Source organism: Perissodus microlepis, chromosome 18 (genome assembly GCF_051167445.1).
Source record: "Perissodus microlepis isolate ML-2025 ecotype Zambia chromosome 18, ASM5116744v1, whole genome shotgun sequence".
Classification (NCBI taxonomy): Eukaryota; Metazoa; Chordata; class Actinopteri; order Cichliformes; family Cichlidae; genus Perissodus; species Perissodus microlepis.
This window is the reverse complement of record NC_140478.1, coordinates 36,489,228-36,513,339: the sequence shown is the minus strand read 5'-3', so window position 1 is coordinate 36,513,339 and position 24,112 is coordinate 36,489,228. Positions and strand designations below refer to the sequence as shown.

Genomic DNA, 24,112 nt, shown 5'->3' with positions numbered 1-24,112 from the left:
TAAAGTGTGATTTTCATCAAGAAGAACTTGAAAAGAGAAACTACATGACTATGACTTGACATTAGGCACAGACAGGAATGCTCAAGCGGTATTAGCTGTTTGAAGGTACATTAGGAAAATGTTGAACGTAATGCACAACAAGCACCTTATTTCCTCCACAGAAGGTTGATAATTAACCTTTAACCTGCGTCACTGTGATGTGTGAATACTTCTGCTACTTTACGAACTATTGTAATCATAAAACACTTTTAAAATCTGTATACTCCAATGATTTAAAAACAATAATACAGCAAACATTTAAAACAAATCTCATGACCAAGGGCGCTGCTGGCTTCAGGACCATGCAATAATCCATGTGTGGTTTGTATTTGTATTATAATACAGTCTGTGAGAAAGCCTTTTTTTTTTATATTATTGAGAACATTGATCAACTAATTGTGATGGTGATGGTGCTCATCCGTCTTTTATCAGTCACTGCATTTTAACACAGTTTGCTCACCGTACATTCCAGTTTCTGGTCGCTGAAACCAGTCAGACCTGAGCTCCTGGGGGCCTCCCTCAGGTGAATGTTGTTTTTTAAACTTCGTACCGCTTACGAAACTTCCCCAGCAGAACAATTGGTTTCAGGTTTATTCCTGTTAAGAGTTTGTACATGATAGATAGTTGTTGTTTTTTTTAAATATCGGACACATAATCGGGAAAACACAAAAGGGAAACATTTGTCTTCTTTCTTTTTCATTTTCCCACCACTAGTTTATTACATCACAGCTTAAAACACTGATTCCAGTATTCAACTAGTTATACATCATTTCCATCCCTTCTTCTTACTGTGTTGAGCCATCAGAGATGCTTCATATTTCCATGTTTTACAGGATTGTCTGCCTGGAGTCTGTCGTCATTGTGCTTAAATAGTAGTTTTGACTTTTCATGTAAATGTCAGGATAGGCAGCATCTTCTTTAACTAGTTCAAGCTGCCAAATTTAATCCAGAAATAAATTTTAATCCTTATAAAAGGCTGAAAATAATTGTTCTGAATCCAAAACAGTTAGATGTAGTTTGTTAATTTCCCTCGTTTTGTTATTACCCTAGAGTAGCTTTGGTGTATCTTTTCTCTCTCAGTTAATATTTATTATAAACATCCATCATAACAGCATATATGCAATTACTGGTCACTTTGTTAGGTACACCTTGTTTATAGCAGGTATGACCCCTGTTGCTGACAGAACTGCGTCATGAAGTCATGTTCATTAATTGTTGACTTGAATCTGCCGTTCCACCTCATCCCAAAGATGCTCTATTGGAGTACAGTGAACTCATCTTCATGTTCAAGAAACCAGTTTGAGATGATTTGAGATGATTTTGAGATGGAGTGGTACAGTCTATGTTTTTAGGGGAAATCACTGAAAAAGAAATCATAGCTATTGTAGCAGAATCTAAAAACAAGACATCCACTGACTGTGATGGGTTAGACATGGTCATCGTAAAAAAGACCTTGGATTGTATAATCAAACCTCTCGGTTATATTTTTAATCTCTCATTTTATTCGGGTGTATTTCTTGACCGAATGAAAGTGGCAAAAGTTATCCCTCTTTATAAATCGGGAGACAGACATAGTTTTAATAATTATAGACCAGTATCATTGCTATCACAGTTTTCTAAAGTGCTTGAAAAACTCTTTGCACAAAAATTTGATAGTTTCATTGAAAAACATCAACTGTTAAGCGAAAGTCAATACGGATTTTCGACGGAACAGATCAACAGCAATAGCATTAATGAATACTATTGAAGACATTTCATCAGCAACACATCATAATAAATATACTATAGGGGTATTCATTGATTTAAGAAAAGCTTTTGACACTCTGCAACACTCCATCTTGATTTCTAAGTTAAGAACTTATGGTGTGAGAGGAATAGTATTGAACTGGTTAAGCAGCTATTTAGATAATAGGTTTCAGTATGTGCAGTGTTTAGGCAATTCATCTGATAGAATGAAAATAGAATGTGGGGTCCCTCAAGGTTCTGTTTTAGGACCAAAACTTTTTAATTTATATATAAATGACATTTGTGATGTGTCAAAAATGTTGAATTTTGTTTTGTTTGCAGACGATACAAATTTTTACTGTTCCGGAGAGAACTTGAAAGAATTGGCTAAAATTATGGTTATTGAAATGAAAAAAATTAAAAAATGGTTTGATGTAAATGAGTTATCGCTGAATTTGGAAAAAACAAAGTTTATGATATTCGGAAACCGTGTAAAGGAGGAAGAGATAGTATTATCTATAGAGGGAGTATTAATTGAAAGAGTGACAGAATTCCGTTTTCTGGGTGTAATAGTGGATGACAAGTTAACATGGAAATCACATATTGAACATGTTAAAAAAAAGTTGGCTAAAAGTATTTATATCCTGGGTAATGTTAGATATATATTAGATTACAAGACAATGAGAATATTATATTTTTCATTGTTTCTACCCTATCTGAGCTATTGTGTTGAAGTATGGGGGAATACATACGTGACTAATATGAAACCATTATATTTATTACAGAAGAGAGCGATTCGAATTATGCATATTGTTAAATATAGAGAACACACTAATAATTTGTTTATAAAATCGAAATTGTTAAAACTAGAAGACATAGTGAAATTACAGACTTTAACTATTATGTTTAGGGCGAAAAATAAAACACTACCTCTTAAGTTACAAAGTTTATTTGTATTGTGTTCAGAAAATGGGGACGGCAGAAGGAAGTTTTATTTTAAGCACCGGTTTGCTCGAACCACACACAGGCAAATGTGTCCAACAGTCATAGGCATAAGAAACTGGAATTCTCTCAGTGATCATCTTAAGTGTTGTATAAATGTTTCTCAATTTAAAATCTGCTATAAGAATAAAATGATAAACCAATATGAAGAAGTTGAAAAGAATAGAATTTAATTGTAGAAAAATGATCCTTTTAGTTTGATATTTAGTGGTATTGCTCATTGTTGAGTATATTGTTCTGTTTGCTTTGTTTTGTTTTGTTATGTGCAGAAAATTGTCATAGTGTAATTTTGGTTGCCTACTTGTATTACCACAGATAGGGGGCAGGTATCAATAAGAATTTATTCTTCTTCCTGCTCCTTTTCATGCATGGAAACAGTGTTACTTTAATTGAAAGGAAGGTTGTGTATGGGAATGCATTACTGCTGTACCATGTGTGAAACAAAAAAATAAAATAAAAAAAATAAAAAATAAATTTGAGCTGGAAGCAGCCATCAAAAAATGGGTACAGTGTGGTTATAAAGTGATAGACATGGTCAGCATTAGCTGGGCTGTGGTGGTTAAACAATGCTAAGCTGGTACTAATTGGCTCAAAGTATGCCTAGAAAATATTCTCCACACTCTCACACCGCTATCAGCAACTTGAAATGTTAATACAAGGCAAGATGTTCATTCTTTTATGTCGTTTACACCAGATTCTAACCCTACCATTTGAATGTCACAGCAGTCATCAGACCAGCAACATCTTTTCAATCTTCCGCTGTGTCCAGCTTTGGCAAGCCTGTTCAAACTGCTGCCTCAGTATTTGTTGCTCTAACTGCGGGAATTGGCACCAGCCTTGGTGTCTTTCAGAGGAACTGCTCCTGTTAGTTGTTTGCACTTCCATTCTGGATTAATTTTTCAGACCTGGAGGTTACTACTTGTAAATACGTTGGAGTCTCATACACATATTTAAATGAAAACTTGTTAGTTAACAGATTTGAAGCAGTGGAAATTGTAACCACTCAAAGACATTTAGAACAGCGACAGGTCCCCAGCTCTAATCTGTTTCTTTGTTTTGTAAGCTGGTGCAGACCCAGGACGTGCTGGAGACATTACATCTCACGGCGGGGCTGAGCACCCCGATACCACACCTTCACTTTGGAAGAGGTGGAGTAGGTGGCTGGGGAGAGGGTGGTGCTGGGATCCCATATGTTTAAATAAAATGTAAGTTAAAATTGCTTTGACTGCTGGCCCTTGCAACTCAGACGCTAATATATATGTGGATTTATCTTTTTTTGTTGTTGTTGTTGTTGTTCCTGAGTAATTAAGCTCCGGTCTGACGCATTAGACTTCCAAGGGAAGCTGCAGCCGTCAGGGAGTGCCATTGCCATATGGGAGGTGTAATTTGGCTGTAATAATGTTTAAGTAGGGCAGTCTGTGTGAAAACAACATCCACATAAAAACCAGGATCCATTGCAGCATGGCAAATGTAATTGGTTTTAATGTTGGTGCTAGCTGATTTATGTGGAAAATACTGGGTAAAGTTCAGGTTTGAATGACAGTCAATGTCCCGTATACTTTCTGGGTTTTTTTTTTTTGACTGGCATTTTGTAAAGTTGAACAAGTAAATGAAAAGTATGTTAAGGATTAATAAAACAGTTGGAATAACTGCAAATGCTGAAATAATGTAATGATGCAACTGCTAGGAAGTTGAGGGTTAAATCATTTTAGACACCATCTGCGGTGTAACTGTAATAGCTCTCTGGCATGTGAGAAGGAAGCGCCAAATGGTGAACGATATTAGTTTCAGGTGCACAGTACATACGATTGTGCCGAAGATACGTCCCATTACAAAGTGACTGAATGGTTCTTTTAACAGATTTATTTTTCAGGTAATTAACAGTCATTTAAACCTGACTAAAGCCCTAAAATAGATGCATTTTGTGAACCAAAAAGACTAATTCATGTAAAACATGAAAGTCACAAGACTGTGAAACCACATCACCAGAGAAAACCTGCTGGGACCAGACTGTACAAATCACGTTTCCATCCTGCCTTTTTTTTCTGTGTATCAGAGCAGCTGACAGTTAAAGCAAAAGCACAACTGGTTTCAGTTCCTTAAAACAAAGACAGTGTAAACAGTGTTTAATGGTATGAGGTCCAAAAGTCATTGAAGCTAGATGATAACGGAAATCTTTTTCTGGGTCATGTGACAGTGATTTTTACAGGGTTTTTTTAGTAGAAAAGTCCAATTTAAGCTCAGTTATAAGTGAAAGAGCAATTTGAAGCTGCTCACTTCAGTACTGTAAAATAATGAGTTGCAGCTGTTGTAATCTCTTCATGCAGGAAATGGTAAGAAATGCAAACATTGATTAATTAACTCAAGAGTAAGTGAAAAGACTGATGGATTTGAGAGAAGTTTCGTTCGTTTACATGAAGAAAAAGATGTAATACAACGTTTTTTTCAGACATTGTGTTTCTGTTGGCCTCATCCGAACAATCACCATGTAGTAGAGAGTTTACTGCTGGATGTGAACAGGCTGGGATGACATCCGACACCTCAGGTGTTGCACTAGACTGTGGTGGTGACGGGAGAACTGAGCCAGAAGGTGAACGTTTTGATTTACTAGTCGATCTGCATTCCAGATCTCAGAAACGTTGAGTAGTGAAGAAATCACAGACGCAAGCAGCAGAAATGAGTTTCTCCTGAAGGGTTCAGTCTTTGAGATACGGTGAGGAGTTCGAGTGGCAACCATACAGAGAGCATCAACAACTTTGCATATGAATGAATGAATGAATGAATGAATGAATGAATGACAGCTTTATTTGTCGCAAGCAGGTTGCCCTGCAGCGAGATGGTAACCCCCCCCGACCTTACACACATAACACAGACATCACATGGGATTACAAGTCGGAGATCGGTAGCGTTACAAGAAAAACACTGAAATGTACACAACATCGGGAAGGTACAAGAGGAAAAAAAGAGACCTCCACTCATGCTGTGCTTCCATGGTAGGACAGCACGAGAACAGGAAACAAAAAAACTCCTCTGCACAAAAAAGCACATAAATGTCCACAGCACAACATTATGGAAGACATGACAAGCCACAGGGATGGGTAGGGGATGAGGAGTAACCCCAGGCAACACAGCAGCCATCCTGCGACGGCGCCGTCATCTCTTCGACAGCACGGGCCCGGACCCGCCTCGTGTTCCCAGGGGGCAACAAGCATCGAAGGCGTTGGAAAGGGAGGGGGGATGAGTGAGTGCTTATCAGTGTAAGTGTATGTGTGTGCGTGTCCATAGTTCAGCTGAGACAGTGTCCTTCGGCCTATCAGGCTAAGAAAACAGTCCTCCAGCCAATCCAGGTGACCTTGCATGGGACGGGAAGAATAGCTGTAACACAGTCGTTATCAGGGAGTGATTGTTCGGCTCCAGCCTTGGGCCTGCAGCTGGCGCCGTGATGGGGGTCCGCAATGTTGATGTTGATTTTGTAAATTTCCATGCGAGCAGCCCAGGAGAATATTCAGGCTGCCCTAACACTCTGACACTGGTCTCTCGATCTCCCGTTGGAGAGTCGCGAGCCTCCCCATGATGGTATCAAACTTCTGTTCCATGGTGTTGTCATTCTTTTGATTCTGAGACCTCACAACTGCAGTGATCCGTTCCGCGATGTCTTCCAACTGTCGCTCAAGGGTCTCATTTTGAGCAGGCCTCTCTCTGATGTATCCCCCCATACGCTCAATGTTGTTGCTTTGAGCCTTCACAGCCGATGCAAGCGTCTCCAAGGTGTTGACCATATTACGTTCGGTGTGAGAGGTCGCGCCTCGTCCCATCGCTTCGAATCCAGCGGGCAGCCTTGGGGGGGTTTGAACAGCCGGTTCCGCTCTCTTATTTCTCCGATAAACCAGGGCTAAGCCAACTCCGATCAGCAAGAACCCTGTTATCACGGTTCCGAATAGATAGATATCTTCAGCGTCCTCGATCGACAGTCCCGCCAGGCACATGACCCTCCAGGTCTGCCACCCGTCCATCGTGTATCCAGCAGGGAAAGTCCCTCCAGGGCACTCAGGCTCTCCCGAGCCCAGACTTCTCGTTGAGAAAAGGGTGCCAATAGCATTCAGAGACCAGTTGATCAAATCCATAATTCTCTTTTAGGTTTTAGAGAACGACAGTGAGAGGCTATTCCAGGGAAAGTAATGCACACGAGACAAGACAAGGACACAGAAGCTAAGCAGGAAAGATAAGGGTGAGGAGGAGAGGAGAAAAGTGCGACCGCCTTCGCTGAGAGCCAAGTAGACTGACTAGTGGTTTGAATTAGATTTTTTGGGGGGGGGGGGGGGGGGGGGGGGGGGGGTTGTGTTGTGCTTGTTTTTTTGTTTGTTTTGTGTTTTGTTTTGTTTTTAGCTCTGCTCTCAGAAACCAGAAACATAAACACTCTTAGCACTGCAAAGCCCAAAGATCTCTAAAAGCTTTGTATTGTGAACAAATCGTTATAAAATCTAACTCAACAATGTAAATCCACAGCCTGATGGAGCTTATTCTGCTTTACTATGTTGTTCAAAAAAAAAAAGCAGACGATTGTCAGAATTTTTATTATGTCTACAAAGACTTAGATGCTTTAGAAAATCGCTGAGGTTTACTCCCTGAGAGGAGATTGCCATTTCTTTACCTTCTTCATCTTCTTTTCTACAGATGCAGTGATGCTTTTAACCTCCACACAGTGACTCCACATCACCAACACCAGCCTCGCTCCCAGCTCCAATGATCTTCCACCTCTGACTCTTTCCTAAAATTGACCAGTAGGTGGGGCCAGCCCTGCCCAGGTGGCGTGGCCAGCGATGGAAGGCCGACGTGGTGGAGGCAGCAGCAGCGGTAGCTACTCACAGATCCCTGTCAGAACAGGCATGGGGTCTGTCAACTCCCCGGCCGTTTCTGTGAGATTGGAGGCGTACGACATCGGAGAGAAGAAATGCATCTCGGATGTGAGGAGGACTTTCTGCCTCTTTGTCACCTTTGACCTCTTGTTCATCACCATGCTCTGGATCATAGAACTCAATGTAAGTCTGTGTTTGTAGTGGCTGTGACAGCAGTTTTGTTTTTTTATTAGATATCTGTAGTAATAAAGTTTTTACAGCAATGTAAAACCACACGAGATTAAGATATATCACCAGACAGTGAGCCTTTTTGACTGAGTCAGCCTACTCGGGAGAAATTTATTGGATGCATCTGCTGTCTTCTATGTATTTTGCTCAAGAAAAAACTAAAACTGAAGATGATTTTATTATTTCCCAGAGATTAAAGGGTTATTTAAAAGTAAAGTTAAACAAAGTCAGGAAAGATAAAACGCTAGTATTGAAGTTTTTAAAAAACTCCAAAGTAGGTGAAGCCGTTAAAAGGCCAGGCTCAGAGCCTTTGGTTTTGCTTTTTTGTGGAAAAACATTTATTGTTCTTTTAGAGCAGGGGTGTCAAACTCAAATACACAGTGGGCCAAAATTCAAAACTGGAACAAAGTCGCGGGCTAACGTTAATATTTATTGAAATATATTTATTCCTCCAGATATAAGAATGAATCTTTTCTTATGGACTCAAACACGTTTTGCTGAAAACTGAATATGGAACAAGCAAAGCTTAATACTAAACAATATATATATTAGCTGTATAATACCAGTAGGCCAGCTCTGATAGTAATTTGGTATGGCTTCGCGGGCCAAATGTAAGTAGGCTGCGGGCCAAATTTGGCCCGCGGGCCAGAGTTTGACACCTATGTTCTACAGCGTCTCTGAAACCATGACTCTCCTCCACAGAGTCCAGACCACATTCACTCAGCCGCTCTATGCTGGACTGTTGGTGTACCTGCTGGATAGAGGTGAAAACACAAACCAAACAATGGCTCTTTCATCTGTTTCACAGCATGCACGGGAACTGGAAACTCGCCGAAGGGAGGCAGAGGAGAGAGAGCGGAGGAAGCAGAGGGAGGTGCAGATGGAACTGGAAAGACAGCTGAAAGAGGCTGAGATGGTAAAAAAAAAGTTTTCCACTTGACACCAATTATGTACAGAGTCTTTTCTCCTTGACTTTGATCTTTGAGAACTGCAGCAAAATGTTGACTGTCATTATAAAATTCACACCTAGTCTTTAATGATTTGGAAAAATGGTTATGACAGTCCAGGAAAAGGTGATTCAGGAATAGGTCAGTTTATACCGCTCTGTTGGTGCATCTGTTTATGTAGCTGTGTGTGTGCATAGATAAAAGACAGCATGCAGGCTGAGATGCAGGTGAAGGAAAAGGAGGCTGAACAACAGAAGAAGAGGATCAGGGAGCTGGAGCTGACACAGCAGCAGCTGGAAGTTGCCCTTAATATGGAGATCCAGGCTCGGCTGGAGGAGGAGAGGGCCAGACTGGAGCTTGAGCGGTAACAATGGATTTCTAACTTATTTTATTTGTGATGGAGATCTGATATATCCATGAGAAGTATTAACATTTTTAGATGCTTCTTCCCTTTTTCCCCTCCTTCAGGTTGCTGCAGGCTGAAGATGAAAAGAGGAAACATTTCCAGCTCCTCCAGGAGCAGCAACGTACAATGCAAAACCTCAGCCCCATACAGGAGCTGTCAGATGGCAGTCCCGATGAGGACACCCCCTCAGCCCTCAACTCTGCCTCTCAGGAGCTCCAGGATCTGCAGGCATCTCGCCAAAGAAGCCACCAGCGTCTGGAGGTGAACAAGTTTGTTTTGACTGGCTTTGTGAGCAGCATCTTATTTAGTGCTCTTCTAAAACAACACTGATGAGGATGCCTGCATGATTTTTGTTTCCAGGAGGTTCAGGAGAGGCTGAGGAATGCCAGTCAACATGTACGGCACTGGAACATCCAGCTGAACCGACTGATGACCCCCATTACTCCTGCAGGTGCCGTATTCACTTTGCCTCTTTGCAGCACAGACTTCTGGAACAGAGTGTTAGTATAGTTAATAACAGTGTAGACCATATAATCTGTCAGATAATTGCATTAAAATGCTACAAAAGGCACCTACCCCCAAACATGTCAAGAGATTCATTCAGTGACTTGAATGAAAGAATCTGACTCACCTCAAGTTAATTAAAATTAAAACTAAATCTTATTATGATTTAAACACGGAAATCTTAAAATGAAAAATAACCGCATGCACAGTTGTTACAGGCTGCAAATATGTTTTATACTGCTTTGAAGTCTGGGACAGCATCATAAGAGGCATAACTGATCTCACCGTAGTCCCATGAAGACTCAAGATGAGTGTTTTCACGACTGCCATCTTGGTGTTTTGAAATCAGGCATGATGAATGAAGGGAAGAACTGTCTGTTAAGGTTCTCAGTCGTTCAGGTCATCGTAGTCTAAGGAGCTTGGAAAGAAAAGCATCTGGACTTCTTTAAGTTTCTTGAAGAGCGTTTCACCTCTCATTCAAGAAGCTTCTTCAGTTCTCTGAAGAAATTCTGAACTGAAGAAGCTTCTCAGATGAGAGGTGAAACATCTTCAAGAAACTTAAAGAAGTCCAGATGCTTTTCTTTCCAAGCTCCTTAGACTGTAGTTAAACTTCACACACTGGACTTGTCAGTCACACGTCCTTCGCCAGTAGGCATTCCCAGAATGATCTTTCCCCTTCTGACGCTTAGAATGACCAAATATGTGCAAAATGGACAATTCAACATGCCACCATGTCAGTCTTTTATTAAATATGACATGAAACAAATGACTGAGCCATTAAATTTGTCACAAAGGTGTTCACCTAATTCCAGGCAAATGGAATAGACTTCTATGGGACCATAAGTCTTTTTGCACTTTGACATTTGTTTTACTTTTCAGATCTGTAACCTATAACTTTTATACTGTATGTGTTTTGATCATAGGAGTCTACGGGGACTTACTTACTTTTAGCACGTTTAGCAGTTGATGTTGGCTTCTTTTTCAGTACTGGAGCTTCCTGCTCATTGAAGACTTTTCTAAAAGGAAATGCTTAATCCAAAATGGCGTTTTAAGGGCTTGGATTAATGTCAATTTCAGCAAATATTCTTTCTTATGTTAAAAGAACATGGATCTCTGTCAGTGATAACTTCTGACTTTATAACTCAAATTTTAAGAGAGAGCTTCACTGCTAAGCTCTCATCTGTGTGGGTGTCACGGTTCGCTTGAGGACTCACACGCAGGACTCAGAGGCACAGTCAGTATTTATTACAGTTCCACCAGGTGTATATACAAACAGTGCAGGGGATAGTGCTATATACAAAGCGGTGACAGGGAAAAGGCTCCGGGGAAATCCAGGTAGGGAAAAGACACTTGCTCCTCTTCTGACTCTCTCTCCAAACACTCACACAAAAAGGGAATCCGCTCGGGGAATGCAGAGTCGGGTCCAGGGCATCTATGTACAGAAGGAAACACACGTTAGAGGTTTTGCACAGGGAAGCAAAAGAGAACTTGCTCAGAGCCGGGCTGCACTGACGCGAGTCACACACAACGATCCAGCGATGAGTAGAAGCCACTCCCTGGCTTAAATGCTGGCTGCACTGATGAGGCCCAGGTGTTTCCTCTTCAGAGGGGCGTGGGCCGAGGGCGTGAACCCACCATGAGTTCCGCCCTGGCGAGAGAGCGAGAGAGAGAGCAAGAGAGAGAGAGAGAGCAAGAGAGAGAACACTACTAGTCAGCGGCCTGCTGATCCCCTGGCCGTGACAGTGGGGTTCAAATCCCTTATTCAGATTAAGATTTTATGTGACATTACATTGGCAAAAATTAAATGTACTTGAATAATGTGAGTATTGGAGTAAGTACTTGAGTAATTTTTGAATAACTTTAATTTTGTAATGTGCATATTTTATGAATAATGATGTTTCAATACTTTAATCTACTGAATAAGTAAGAATTAGACTTAATAATCTTTTTACTTTAAAAAGGGAAATTGTGTACAATCTTTTATTCTCCAAAATGCACATAATAAAAATGTTTTGGGGAATGTATATGCTTTTTAAAAACCAATTGCTTCTTACCTGATGCATGCTATAACTTTCAGCAAAACTGAACTAAAATTTGTTAACAAGCTTACCAAATAAGAAATGTTTTGTGAATTTTCTTTGCAGAGCGACTGGAAAGCCGGCTGTTATCAAAGCCCACGTGCCCTAAAAAGGAGGGCGCGCTGGCCAGTAATGAGTTCATCACTAAGTTTAAGATAAGAGTTGATCAGAATAGAGGCGATGATGAAAGTCTGGAGCATCAGTTGGAGGCTGCCAACCTGTCTGATGAATCGTTCGAGGCCCAGACAGAAGTCAACGGACAAATATGATCACAGACATTTTAAAAACGCGAGTTGAGAGTTAAGGGGGAAAAATATTGTAATAAGTATATATTTGAATTGCACACTAAGATATAAAGTGATGGCAGCGAGCACAGTGTTGCAGGATTTAATTAAAAACACATCTGACTAAGACCAACTGAAATTTAGAGTTGTGTATAATAAAGTTTATTCATGATTAATAAAACAAATCTGTAATATTTTTCTTTCTCTTTTGTCCATTTGAATCTCGCTACAGCTTAAATAAAAGAAAAGAATGTGTTTTGAATAAATCAAACTCTATTCTCTCTTTTTCTTTCTTTCTTTTTTTCTTGGTGGGTTTTCTTTTGCAATCAAACGCAACATTATACAATTATATAGTATAGTAAGAAATATCCTTTAACTTAATTTAGTATTTGTTTTTTAATTTTTGTTTTTATTGTTTCCCCTTCAGTTTTGTGCTTATAACATGTTCTAATCTGACATATTATGCAGTAAATTATTTTTGCAATAACTTAACAGGCCATTGTGGGAGCCAACATTCACTTATCAAAGACATATTTGTATATTCTGTGGGCTGCTTTATGGTTGTGTCATTTAGAAACATAAGCCACAACAGACTTCCACCGGAGAGTACTTAAAAATGTATTTTTATGTAAAGATATTTTAATTAACTACTATATTAAGAGAGAACCTATTGTTACATGGATTAATTGTACAAACTGTAGAGAAATAAGTTTAAGCGTGCAACTTTTTATTCATTTTTAACTGTATTAATGTTTTTATGTTGATACAGCCGCCTCATATCTGTTTCCTCAGTGTTTTTTAAACCATGTACTCCATCTATGAGTAAGAACATGAATAAATTCCTTTCCAAATTTGTAGTTCTTTTTTCCAACTGTTTTTAGTATATATGTAACATTTCTTTACACACAAATGCAGGTATTCTTTTGCACCAAGACGTTAAAGAAATGCTAAGAAAAAATGAAAATACTACGTTGCAACCTGTGTGTGTGTGTGTGTGTGTATATCTGTATCTATATAGATATAGATATATATGTGTATTCGTACCCTTTTTTCATCATCTAGTTTCCTGTGCCAGATCTTCTACTGATCCACTGAGGCAGACATGTAAAAAAACATGAACTAAAGCATATTTCTGTATATAAACAGGACTTTAAATCTTTATCAACAGCTACTTTAGAGGAAATTCTTCAATAAACTGCAACCAAAGGCTCAACTCAGAGGACAAAATCCAACCTGTTATAAATAGTGTGACAGCAAACTTTCTCTTGTGTAAAGTTACAAATAGGAGTAATTATCCACAGGAGCTTTTATACATAATGAAGTTATAATTTGTCCTGTAGAAATTGTACATTTAAGCTATATAGTTCCCGCTGTGATAACTCTGCTATGAATGCCTCTTATTAACTTTTATGCTTTTACAACCCACTATGAGCAAACACTCAGCAACAGTGGGAAGGAAAAACTCCCTTCTTGAAGGAAAAAACCTCTGGTAGAACCAGGAAATCTGTCTAAACTAGTTGGGGGTTAGAGCAACAGATGCAAGTCTTCAGATCATTTGCAGTGTGACTGTCTTTGTGCACACTTTAACCTGATTCAGTTTTCTTATTTGTCAAAATGCACCATGGGTAAAAAAAAACAAAACAAAAAAACAAAACAAAATAGTAATGAAGGAGAATCCTCAGCAAAGATGAATTAAACAAGTTTTATTTTGATCAAATTTTACTTTAAGTAAAACACATCTTTATTTGATGAACAAATTTGCTGCAAAACTTGGGTCTGCCTGGACTTGTATGAAAACCATATCAGGGTTTCAAAATCCCCAGAGCAGCAGTCAGATCATTGTAGACGGTTTTAAGTCAGACAGAGATTTGAATATGCTTTATGCTCGTTTTAGTTCTTCTGAACTGAAACAGAAACTGAAAGATACTCAACACTTCATCACTGAACTCAGCGATGTCCAAAAGGCCTTTCATACAGTTAATGTGAACAAGAGCCAGGGCCCTGATAACATTAGTGCCGCCTAATTAAATCTTGCGATAAAGAACTCAGTCCTAAATTTCAGGTTATTTTTAATAAATCCTTTCAAATACAAAATGTGCCCTCGCTTTGGAAGGAAGCTGTCGTTGTTCATGTCCCTAAATCTAGTCGTCCAAACGTCCTGAATGACTTCAGGCCTGTTGCCTCACCTGAGTTGTCATGAAAGTCTTTGAAAAAATCATCAGAAATGTGATTATGGAAGAGATTGAATATCAGCTGGATCCAATGCAATTTGCGTACAGGCCCAACAGAGGAGTGCAGGACGCGCTTTTGACTCGACTAAATCTGATTCTTAAACATGCAGAGAGTAAAGGGACTTTTGCAAGACTTCTTTTCATTGATTTTTCTTATGCTTTTAATACAATACAGCCCCATATTTTAATTAAAAGACTTTTAGAAGAGTTTGAAATCAGGAAAAACCTGGTTTGCTGGATTTTAGATCTTTTAACTGACAGGTCACAAAGAGTGAGAATAAATGGGGTTCTGTCTGACCCAGTGTTCTCCTCCACAGCTTCTCCTCCAGGGTGTCTCTTATCGCCCTTATTATTCATTCTCTTTACAAACATGTGTCAGAGCAGATATGAAAACAGGGCCATCATTAAATCTACAGATGACTTTGTTATTGTCAGCTTACTGAAAGAGGGTGAAACTCACCACGGTCCAATCATTGATGACTTTGTTCAGTGGTGGGAGGAGTCTTATCTCCAATTGAACATATCTAAAACTAAAGATATGGTTATTGATTTTAGGAAACAACAAAATGGGCACAGAGTCACTTTAATTAAAGGTCAGAAAATAGAGCAAGTGCAATCATATAAATATCTTGGGACCATAATCAATGAAAAACTGAACTTTTATTGCAAATCGGTCTGTAAAAAGGGTCACCAGTGCCTTTACTGCCTCAGGAAACTTGCTCATTTCCACATTGAGCGAAAGATTTTAACTTTGTTTTCTTGTTCTTTTATTGAGTCTGTTTTATCTTTTTGTTTGGTGGCATGGTTCAGTCAGACCTCTGTCACAGAGAAAAATTGACTGAATTAGTTAGTGAGATGGTCCAGTCGTCTGATAGATGAGTCACAGGCCTGTTTAGACTCCCTGTACTCTAAACAGGTACCACAGATGGCTTAATCAAACCTTAAAAATGGTTCCCATCCTCTACGGGGTGGATTTAGCTTCTTTCTTCAGGACGGAGGTTTCTAGTTCCAAGATGCAGGACAAAGCATTATAAAAACAGCTTTGTCCCTGCTGCTGTCACTGAACTCAATAAGAATTGTTTTTGATTTGATTCATTTTGTTTAATTACTAAATATGTGTTTTGTCAGGTTTCATTAGGTGTGTGTGTTTGTGAAGGGAGGCCAAATGCTATCATTGTTCTGTAAAGCAAATTCACCTGTGGGTATAAATAAAGTAACCTTAACTTAAAGCTTATAGGAGGTTGTGAGGTCACTGCCTCCACCTGATTATGTAATTAACCAGCAGACTGGTACGTTTATATATAATATACTATAAGTTATATCATTATAATTATGTGTATATCATATTTCTTATGTACATTTTAGACCTGGGAGCAGAAATGCTGATGAACTGGTTTTTATTCAGGAACAGGCAGAGCGTCCTCTCTTCCTGGCTCCATGTCTATAATTATGTCACACACTGATTCGTTCTCACAAAATCACCAAAACACAGCACAAATCCCACCAATGATTCAATTCCTTATAAATCATTGAATCAGATACTGAAGCAGTGACGTGCTGAATGAAGCTTCAGACGTCATTGATCACGTGACTCTGTTCAGACAAACCAAGCCTCAGCACAGCGTTTCTGAAGCAGTGTGTTGATTTTTTGACACATGCCGGAGCTTCAGCTTCAAACGGGCCGTCACCGTCAGAGTTGCTGGAACCATGTCCCACTACTGGGCTACTCTGTTTATATCCTCCACATTTCAAACACACAAGCTGGTGGAGCCCTCCAAGAAGCTCCAGGAGAACATCTGCTCTCGTCATGATGAGGTGATGAAGATGTTCTGCCGTACTGATCAGCAGAGTATCTGTTATCTCTGCTCTGTGGATGAACATAAAGGCCACGACACAGTCTCAGCTGCAGCAGAAAGGACTGAGAGGCAGAGAGAGCTGGAGGTGAGTCGACAAAACATCCAGCAGAGAATCCAGGACAGAGAGAAAGATGTGAAGCTGCTTCAACAGGAGGTGGAGGCCATCAATCAGTCTGCTGATCAAACAGTGGAGCACAGTGAGAAGATCTTCACTGAGCTGATCCATCTCATCCAGAAAAGAAGCTCTGATGTGAAGCAGCAGATCAGATCCCAGCAGGAAACTGAAGTGAGTCGAGTCAAAGAGCTTCAGGAGAAGCTGGAGCAGGAGATCACTGAGCTGAAGAGGAAAGATGCTGAGCTGAAGCAGCTCTCACACACAGAGGATCACATCCAGTTTCTACACAACTACCCCTCACTGTCAGCACTCAGTGAGTCTACAGACTCATCCAGCATCAATATCCGTCCTCTGAGCTACTTTGAGGATGTGACAGCAGCTGTGTCAGAGGTCAGAGATAAACTACAGGACATTCTGAGAGAGGAATGGACAAACATCTCACTGACAGTCACTGAAGTGGATGTTTTACTGTCAGATCCACCAGAGCCAAAGACCAGAGCTGGATTCTTAAAATATTCACCTGAAATCACACTGGATCCAAACACAGCATTCAACTGGCTGTTATTATCAGAGGGGAACAGAAAAGCAACAGCAATGAAACAACAACAGTCTTATTCTGATCATCCAGACAGATTCACTGGATCGTGGCAGGTCCTGAGTAAAGAGAGTCTGACTGGACGTTGTTACTGGGAGGTGGAGTGGAGAGGGAGAGGAGCTTATGTAGCAGTCGCATACAAGAATATCAGCAGAAAAGGAGGGGGTGAATGTAAATTCGGACATAATGACAAATCTTGGTCATTAGATTGTAACAACAACAGTTATACATTTTGGTACAACAACATCCAAACTCCTGTCTCAGGTCCTCGTTCCTCCAGAGTAGGAGTGTACCTGGATCACAGAGCAGGTATTTTGTCCTTCTACAGCGTCTCTGAAACCATGACTCTCCTCCACAGAGTCCAGACCACATTCACTCAGCCGCTCTATGCTGGACTTTGGCTTTACTATGGAGACACAGCTGAGTTGATTAAAGTGAAATAGACTGAAGTCTTTCATATTGTGGGTTTAAATCTGTATTTTAGTTTCATTTTATTTTCTCTCCATCATTTCTGCACAGAGATCAGCTGTCAGTCAAACATTATGGGTGGTACCTCCACATCTTCTAGTTGTTCTCTTGATGTTTCTGAGTTTTTAAAGGAGATCTTTCCTGTGACTGTTTATGGAGGCTATCACTGCTCATCATCATTTTGATTTACTAAAATATTTCTCCACATGAAAATGTAAACTTCTCTATCCTCTAAATGTTTCTGGAATATTTGTATTGAAAAATGTCGACATTTCTCTTTATGAGTATGGCAGACCATGTGTGTGTGTTTGTGTTTGTTTTTGTCAAAATCATCAAACAAATGAGGAAAAACTGTGATTTTAATGAATGAATTCATATATTGTGTTGATGTTTTATTGTGTGAATAAACTGGAAGGTTTGACTATAAATCAAACTTTGAACAAAGTCTTTTCTTCTGTCTTCATTCCAGGATCTCACTCAAATCTGATGCAGAAAATATGAAACTAATGTGAGAGAATAACTGAAGCAGTTTTCCTCCTGAAGCATCACAAAGTTCAGAGTTCATGTTTAGAGCAGAAGATTCAGCAGTCGCTCTGTGACCTTTCAACTTTCTTCACTAAAACAGCTTCATTACAGAGAAACAAGTCACATTTTCTTGATGTTCTTAAGTCCTTTCAGATGTTTGTAATGGTCCTTGAATGCAGCATCAGTGTCGCAGGTTTAAAAGGTCACTTTCTGTTGTGTTCAAAGATTTCCTTCAGATATGGTCTTTAATCAGTAAAGCCAGTGATACAGCAGTGTCATTAGCTGTGTTATTGGCACCAGGCTGTGTTTATGTATGTATTTAATTCTGTCTGAGGATGTCTTCAGCATGAAATGATCATTTGCTCAGCTGCTGTGTCTCATCTCTTATCAGACATTGGTTGGAACAGAGTTTTGTTGCTGACCATCTGACAAGAGGGTGAAGAAAAGCTTCAGGCTTCATTTGGACACTACGTTGGACAGAAGTCTCCACAAAAATGACTCAGAAACACAAATATTATTAATGAAAGTCCAAATGTCAAAAAGGGGTCATACATGATCCTGAGAAATGTCCTTGAACATTTGAACATGAGTCAGAGGGTTGTCAGGTTTCTACACTGCATCGTGGCATCAAGCCTGAGATGTCTGTGTAAACAAGTATGGAGGACACAAATGCACAGACGCAGTCGAGCTGTTTACTGCTGATGAGGAAGGAAAATAGTCTGTTGGATATTAAAGCAGCATTTATTAGAGTAAGAACAGATACTTGTGTCCTTCATTTGATCCCCGTCAATTTACAGAAGACTTAAGGACCCTTTGACTTCTAACATACAGCTGCATGTTTACAATTTTATTATTTATTGATTTATTTCTAGCAAAGCGAGACTTTACTGATTAAAGACATATAATCAGACAGACAGTAATAAATAATCAAATACATCAAATTATCATCAATGTTTAAATAAAAGCAAGCATTGCAACAAACAAAACAACAATTCAACAGACAGTTCTATAAAACTGTGGATGATTCAAAGTGCTGCTATAACTGCACAACAAAACTGCAGTGAGTAAAGCTTTGGATGTTCAGTTTAGTTATAATGACAGTTAAACAACTAAAATACTCGATTAAGTAGGTGAGAAAAAGTTACATTTACTGGATCAGTTTAAGACCAAAATACATTTGAATGAATTACTGACATGGACACTGTGAAAAATTACTAAACAGTTCAGGCAAAATTTTACTAAAACCTTGAATTAAACTTTAAAGTTTACATTTCAAGCACATCTTGATGTTTTAATTTAAAATCCACTGTGACTGTGTACACAGGAAAGACTACAAAATAATGTTTTGTTTGTTTGTTTTTGTAAACATTGTGGAGCGATCTGCATTTGTTATTGCTAAATTTAAATATTTGTGTCTATTAAATGATCATGATGGCAGTAATGTCATATGAACATAGCATAGCATCTTTATTTATAATGCACTTTACATCCAACAATGTTGACCAAAGTGCTACAAATATAAAAGAGAGAGAAAACAGTTTAAATTACATATAAAATATCTTAAAATTAAAAATAATATAATTAATAAGAAAACATATTAAGAGACATCAACAAGTCCTGCTGTGCTGAAAGCCAAGGTAAATAAATTTAAGATAAGATAAGATAAGATAACCTTTATTAGTCCCACACGTGGGAAATTTGTTTTGTCACAGCAGGAAGTGGACAGTGCAAAAGTTATACAGCAAAATTAGAATACAATAAGAATAAAATACTGTACACAATTGTACAGAATAGAACAAAATAAAATACTATATACAGTAGAATAAATAGAATAAAATATACAATAGGATAAAAATAGAATGCAAATGCTTTATACAACTGAGTAAAAATACAACTTTGTCAGAAAAAGAGTATTGCACTTAGTGTTATTGCACATGTGTGGATGTGTGTGTTTGATCAGTTGGAGTCTTTGTTGTGGAGTCTGACAGCAGTGGGGAGGAAAGACCTGCGAAATCTCTCCGTCCCACACCGTGGGTGCCGCAGCCACTGAAGGAGCTGCTCAGTGCTGTCACAGTCTCCTGCATGGGGTGGGAGATGTTGTCCATCAGGGATGACAGCTTAGCCACCATTCTCCTGTCACTCACCACCTCCACTGGGTCCAGAGGGCATCCTAGAACAGAGCTGGCCCTTCTAATCTAATATGTTTTAAGACGTGATTTAAAAACAGATAAGGAAGGTGCCTGTCTAACATGTAAAGGCAACTCATTCCACAATTTTGGTGCTGCCACATCAAACGCCCGATCCCCTCTGAGCTTACGATTAGTCCTAGGCACACTCAAGAGGAGCTGGTCTACCGACCTGAGGGACCGGGAAGGTATGAAGAAGCTCAGAGAGGTACAGAGGGGCAGCATTGGACAGACATTTAAAAACAAATAAAAGCAGCTTAAAATGGATCCTAAAATGCACGGGCAGCCAATGAAGTGAATATAAAACTGGGGTGATATGCTCGCATCTACGAGTGCCAGTTAAAAGGCGTGCAGCAGCATTCTGAACTAGCTGTAGTCGAAAAACAGAAGATCCACTCACCCCAAAATAAAGAGAATTACAGTAATCCAGCCGAACGGTTACAAAAGCATGGATTACTGTTTCAAATTGTTGTCTCGCAAGTAAGTGCTTAATTTTGGCCTCAGATGAAAGAAACTAGACGTTACAACCAACCCGATCTGGCTTTCAAGCTTAAGCTCAGAATCCATTTTAAAACCCAGATTAACAATCTCTGGTTTACAGAATGATTTCAGGGATTGCAAATCAACACACGGAACAGCAGTAGAGGCAGGTCTGAACACCATTACTTCAGTTTTAGAATCATTAAAACAAAGAAAGTTTAGCGCCAACCACGACTTGACGTCCTCCAGACATGTTTGCAAACGATTTACAGACGACCCATCTTTCTTTTTAAGAGGAACATAAATCTGGCAGTCATCTGCATAACAGTGAAAAGAGAGTCCGTGTTTCCTAAGAATTGAGCCCAATGGAAGTAAATAAAGCGAAAACAAGGCCCAGAATGGAACCCTGTGGTACTCCATGAGACAACGGAGCACGGGAGGACTCACAGTTTCCTAAGCGAACTGAAAAGGTTCGATTTGTTAAGTAAGACCTGAACCATTTCAGAGCCACACCTGTTACACCGACACACTGCTCCAAATGTGAGATTAAAATTTCATGGTCTACAGTGTCAAATGCAGCAGTTAAATCGAGTAAAATAAGAATGACACTTTCACCAGAATCACATGATGAAAATCTATCATTAAAAATTCTTAAAAGTGCTGATTCAGTGCTATGCATTGCTTTAAAACTAGATTGAAAAATCTCCTGAACATTTTGTGCATTCAAGTATGGGATCAATTGGTCATATACAATTTTTTCCAAGACTTTAGATAAAAAGGGCAGCTTAGATATTGGTCTAAAATTTTCAACAGCGTTTGTATCTAGCCCAGGTTTCTTAAGAAGTGGCTGCACAATTACATCTTTGAAATCCTTTGGAACCACACCTGAGGTAAGGCTGATATTTAAAATGGTTAAAATAGTTGGACCTACGGTAGAAAAAACTTCTTTCAGAAAACGGGGAGGGATAGCATCGTAAGGTGAGCCTACAGGCTTTAAATGATCCACCACCTCCTGTAGCTGAGCAAGAGTAACCAACTCAAACTGTTGCAAGACAGCTGAGAAAATTGGAAGATCAGAGGGGTCAGATGTGGGAAAAATAATCCGCGCCCTAGCCGAGGCTACCTTGTTTATAAAGAAGTGCAGAAACTTTTCACACATTTCATGTGAAGGCTCAAAACTAAGAGCAGAGGGAGGGCTTAAAATAGTCTCAATTGACTTAAACAATATATGTGGTTTCTGATAATTCACCATAATAATGTTTGCAAAGTATTTCCGCTTTGCTTCTTTATTGTAAGCTGATATAAGGCCCAGTGCTCTCTTAAATTTTGTAAGGAGACCAGTAAGTTATCTTTTTTCCATCTCCGCTCAGTCCTACGACATTCACGCCTCGCAGCACGGGTTTCATCATTCAACCAATGTTCAAACGTAGTCTTAGGATGCCTGATTTTTAGAGGGGCAACAATATCCAAGACAGTCTGACAAGTGGTATGAAACCAAAAACTGAGTTCCTCTACGTATTGGAGCGTCTCAGGCAGGGTTGATTTTAGCCCATTTTTGAATGAATCAAAGCCCCCCAAAGATTTCTTACTTCTCTGACAATATTTGCTGTTTGTGTGACACACTACTAAAAATGTAAAAAGCACACAGTACTTGGTTGAGACGTAACATTTTAACAACAAAAGTATAGATAACCCCTCCCCCCTCCCAAAATGGTTTGTTCCAGCTCGCCTCTCCCCTACTCCCCTACTCTGGCTCTAGCACCCTTGGTGCCAGAGCTATGGTGGCTGAGACGCAGCGGAGCGGAGGTGTAAGTGCCTGGCTTAAAACAGGACATATTAGCTGCATTTAACCTTCAGTTACTCTTTATATAGTTAGGTAGGAGTCAGACCATGTTTCTTTTTAGCTGAAAAACATTACACCAGGTAACCTGCAGTGTTAAAAATGTGTTTTCCGACGATATTTGCTACCCTACAATCCGTCCTGCTCTGTAGTAAAATCAGCCACATTTGACCGCCCTGTTGCTCCCATTGAAAGTTATACAGCCTATTTAAAATCTAAAACTTAAAATTGTCAGTAGCCTGCTGCTGTTACCACTGTCCTGTTTGAAATGGAATGAGAGAAGCTGGTTATTTTGTCATATGTGCCGAAATTAAACCCAGGAGCCACATTCAGGTAAAAGTGTAAGAACAAATGATCCATCAATAAAGGATAATGTTGGATCAGTGTTTCAATATTTATATCTTTTATTAGATGTACATGTGGTTTGGTTATTTGCCTTTTGTTGAAAGTACACTGAGAGAGGACTTTTATTAGTGATCTTAATAAAAAAAAAATTTCATATTAAATTTTTTCATATTAATGTAATTTTTTCATCTAATTGAATACAATCTATTTGTGTATGATTGTCAGTCCAAAGAGGGAGAGAGGAGGAAAGAGGGGAACGTGAGGAGAAAGTACAAGGTCAGGAAGAACCAGGTAAGGAACCAGACAGGGAACAGTGACAGGCACAAGAGAAACTGTTAACCTGCTTGAGAGAGTTGACCACCAAAAGTGACAGACAGATTTGCCAACTTCAAGGTGAGGCGACATAGGTTAAAATAAAAGAAAACATCTGCAGAGCCATAGTAGTATCTGCAGTAAAGATCTTTTTCATACATAGTATACACCGTACCACAGGCAAAGTTGCCTCCATTTTTGTAATTTTATATCAATATTTTGTACATTTGTACATTTCAAGGACTCTATTTTTGGAGTGTATTTTTATATATCTGTATTGTATTATACACACACATTAAAAGTGAACCTCTGTCCAAAAAATGCACTCAGTTTACTTCTCATTTACTGTGAGCATCATTCTCCCTCAGTAATTACGGTTAGGATATGTTTTTTTTTTTATTTCAATCCATTCTTCATTTGCAGCATTTAAATAACCTTTATCTGATTTGATGGTTTTGTTATATACTTTAAAAACGTGTTTTGCTTTTCTTTCACAAATGTGGGGATTAAATTGTGTTAAAATGTACAAAACAGTGATGTCATGTTTTGTGACGAGGACCCAGACACAGAGAAACTTGATGAATTTAAGAATCTTATGATTTAATAAAGAAATTTAGAGACTTGCACAGAGATGGTAAAATTATGATGACTAATAACGGAGATGAAGACAACAGACGACAAGGACAGGGAGGAACAGGGGTTTAAATGCACCAAGGAGACACTCAGAGGAAACTCAGGACAACTGGAGACATTTAAGGATGCAGGGACTGACAGAGACAGGGAAGAAGTCTCATCGTGATGAGTAAAGTTTATCTTGCCTGGCTGGGCAGCTCTCTAGGTGCTCAGCCCCCTCAAAGCTCTGATCCACGAATCGCCCCTGGTCTCAGGAATGGAGAACTGATTATAGTAGGTGGAGAACCGTGCTGCAGTGGAAGAATTTAACAAACGAAATGTCTTAGCAGGGACATGCCCCCTGAATTCATTTCTAGATAAAGAGATGTCAAACAGAACCGGCATATGATCAGAGAAAACAGGATCAGAGACTTTCAGATTAAAAACAGGCAATAAGTGCGCTACAACCAGATCGAGA

General features: G+C 39.3%; 3 protein-coding genes across 3 annotated transcripts; 2 read left to right on the top strand and 1 right to left on the bottom strand.

Moving 5' to 3' along the window:
• Positions 1–6,152: 6,152 nt before the first annotated feature.
• Positions 6,153–6,995, bottom strand: LOC146368897 (uncharacterized). The gene has a single exon (XM_084911381.1). It carries the CDS (start codon positions 6,888–6,890, stop codon positions 6,282–6,284), a length of 609 nt encoding a protein of 202 aa, XP_084767507.1. The 5' UTR covers positions 6,891–6,995; the 3' UTR covers positions 6,153–6,281.
• Positions 6,996–7,350: 355 nt separating this feature from the next.
• Positions 7,351–12,370, top strand: LOC146368896 (uncharacterized). Its single transcript, XM_084911368.1, has 6 exons — positions 7,351–7,805; positions 8,659–8,766; positions 8,995–9,161; positions 9,266–9,464; positions 9,564–9,654; positions 11,852–12,370. The coding sequence occupies exons 1-6, from the start codon at positions 7,587–7,589 to the stop codon at positions 12,052–12,054; spliced, it is 987 nt and encodes a 328-aa protein (XP_084767494.1). The 5' UTR covers positions 7,351–7,586; the 3' UTR covers positions 12,055–12,370.
• A 3,637-nt stretch (positions 12,371–16,007) lies between these two features.
• LOC146368895 (tripartite motif-containing protein 16-like) lies at positions 16,008–17,734 on the top strand. Its single transcript, XM_084913600.1, has one exon. The coding sequence runs from the start codon at positions 16,008–16,010 to the stop codon at positions 17,307–17,309; it is 1,302 nt and encodes a 433-aa protein (XP_084769726.1). The 3' UTR covers positions 17,310–17,734.
• Positions 17,735–24,112: the final 6,378 nt, after the last annotated feature.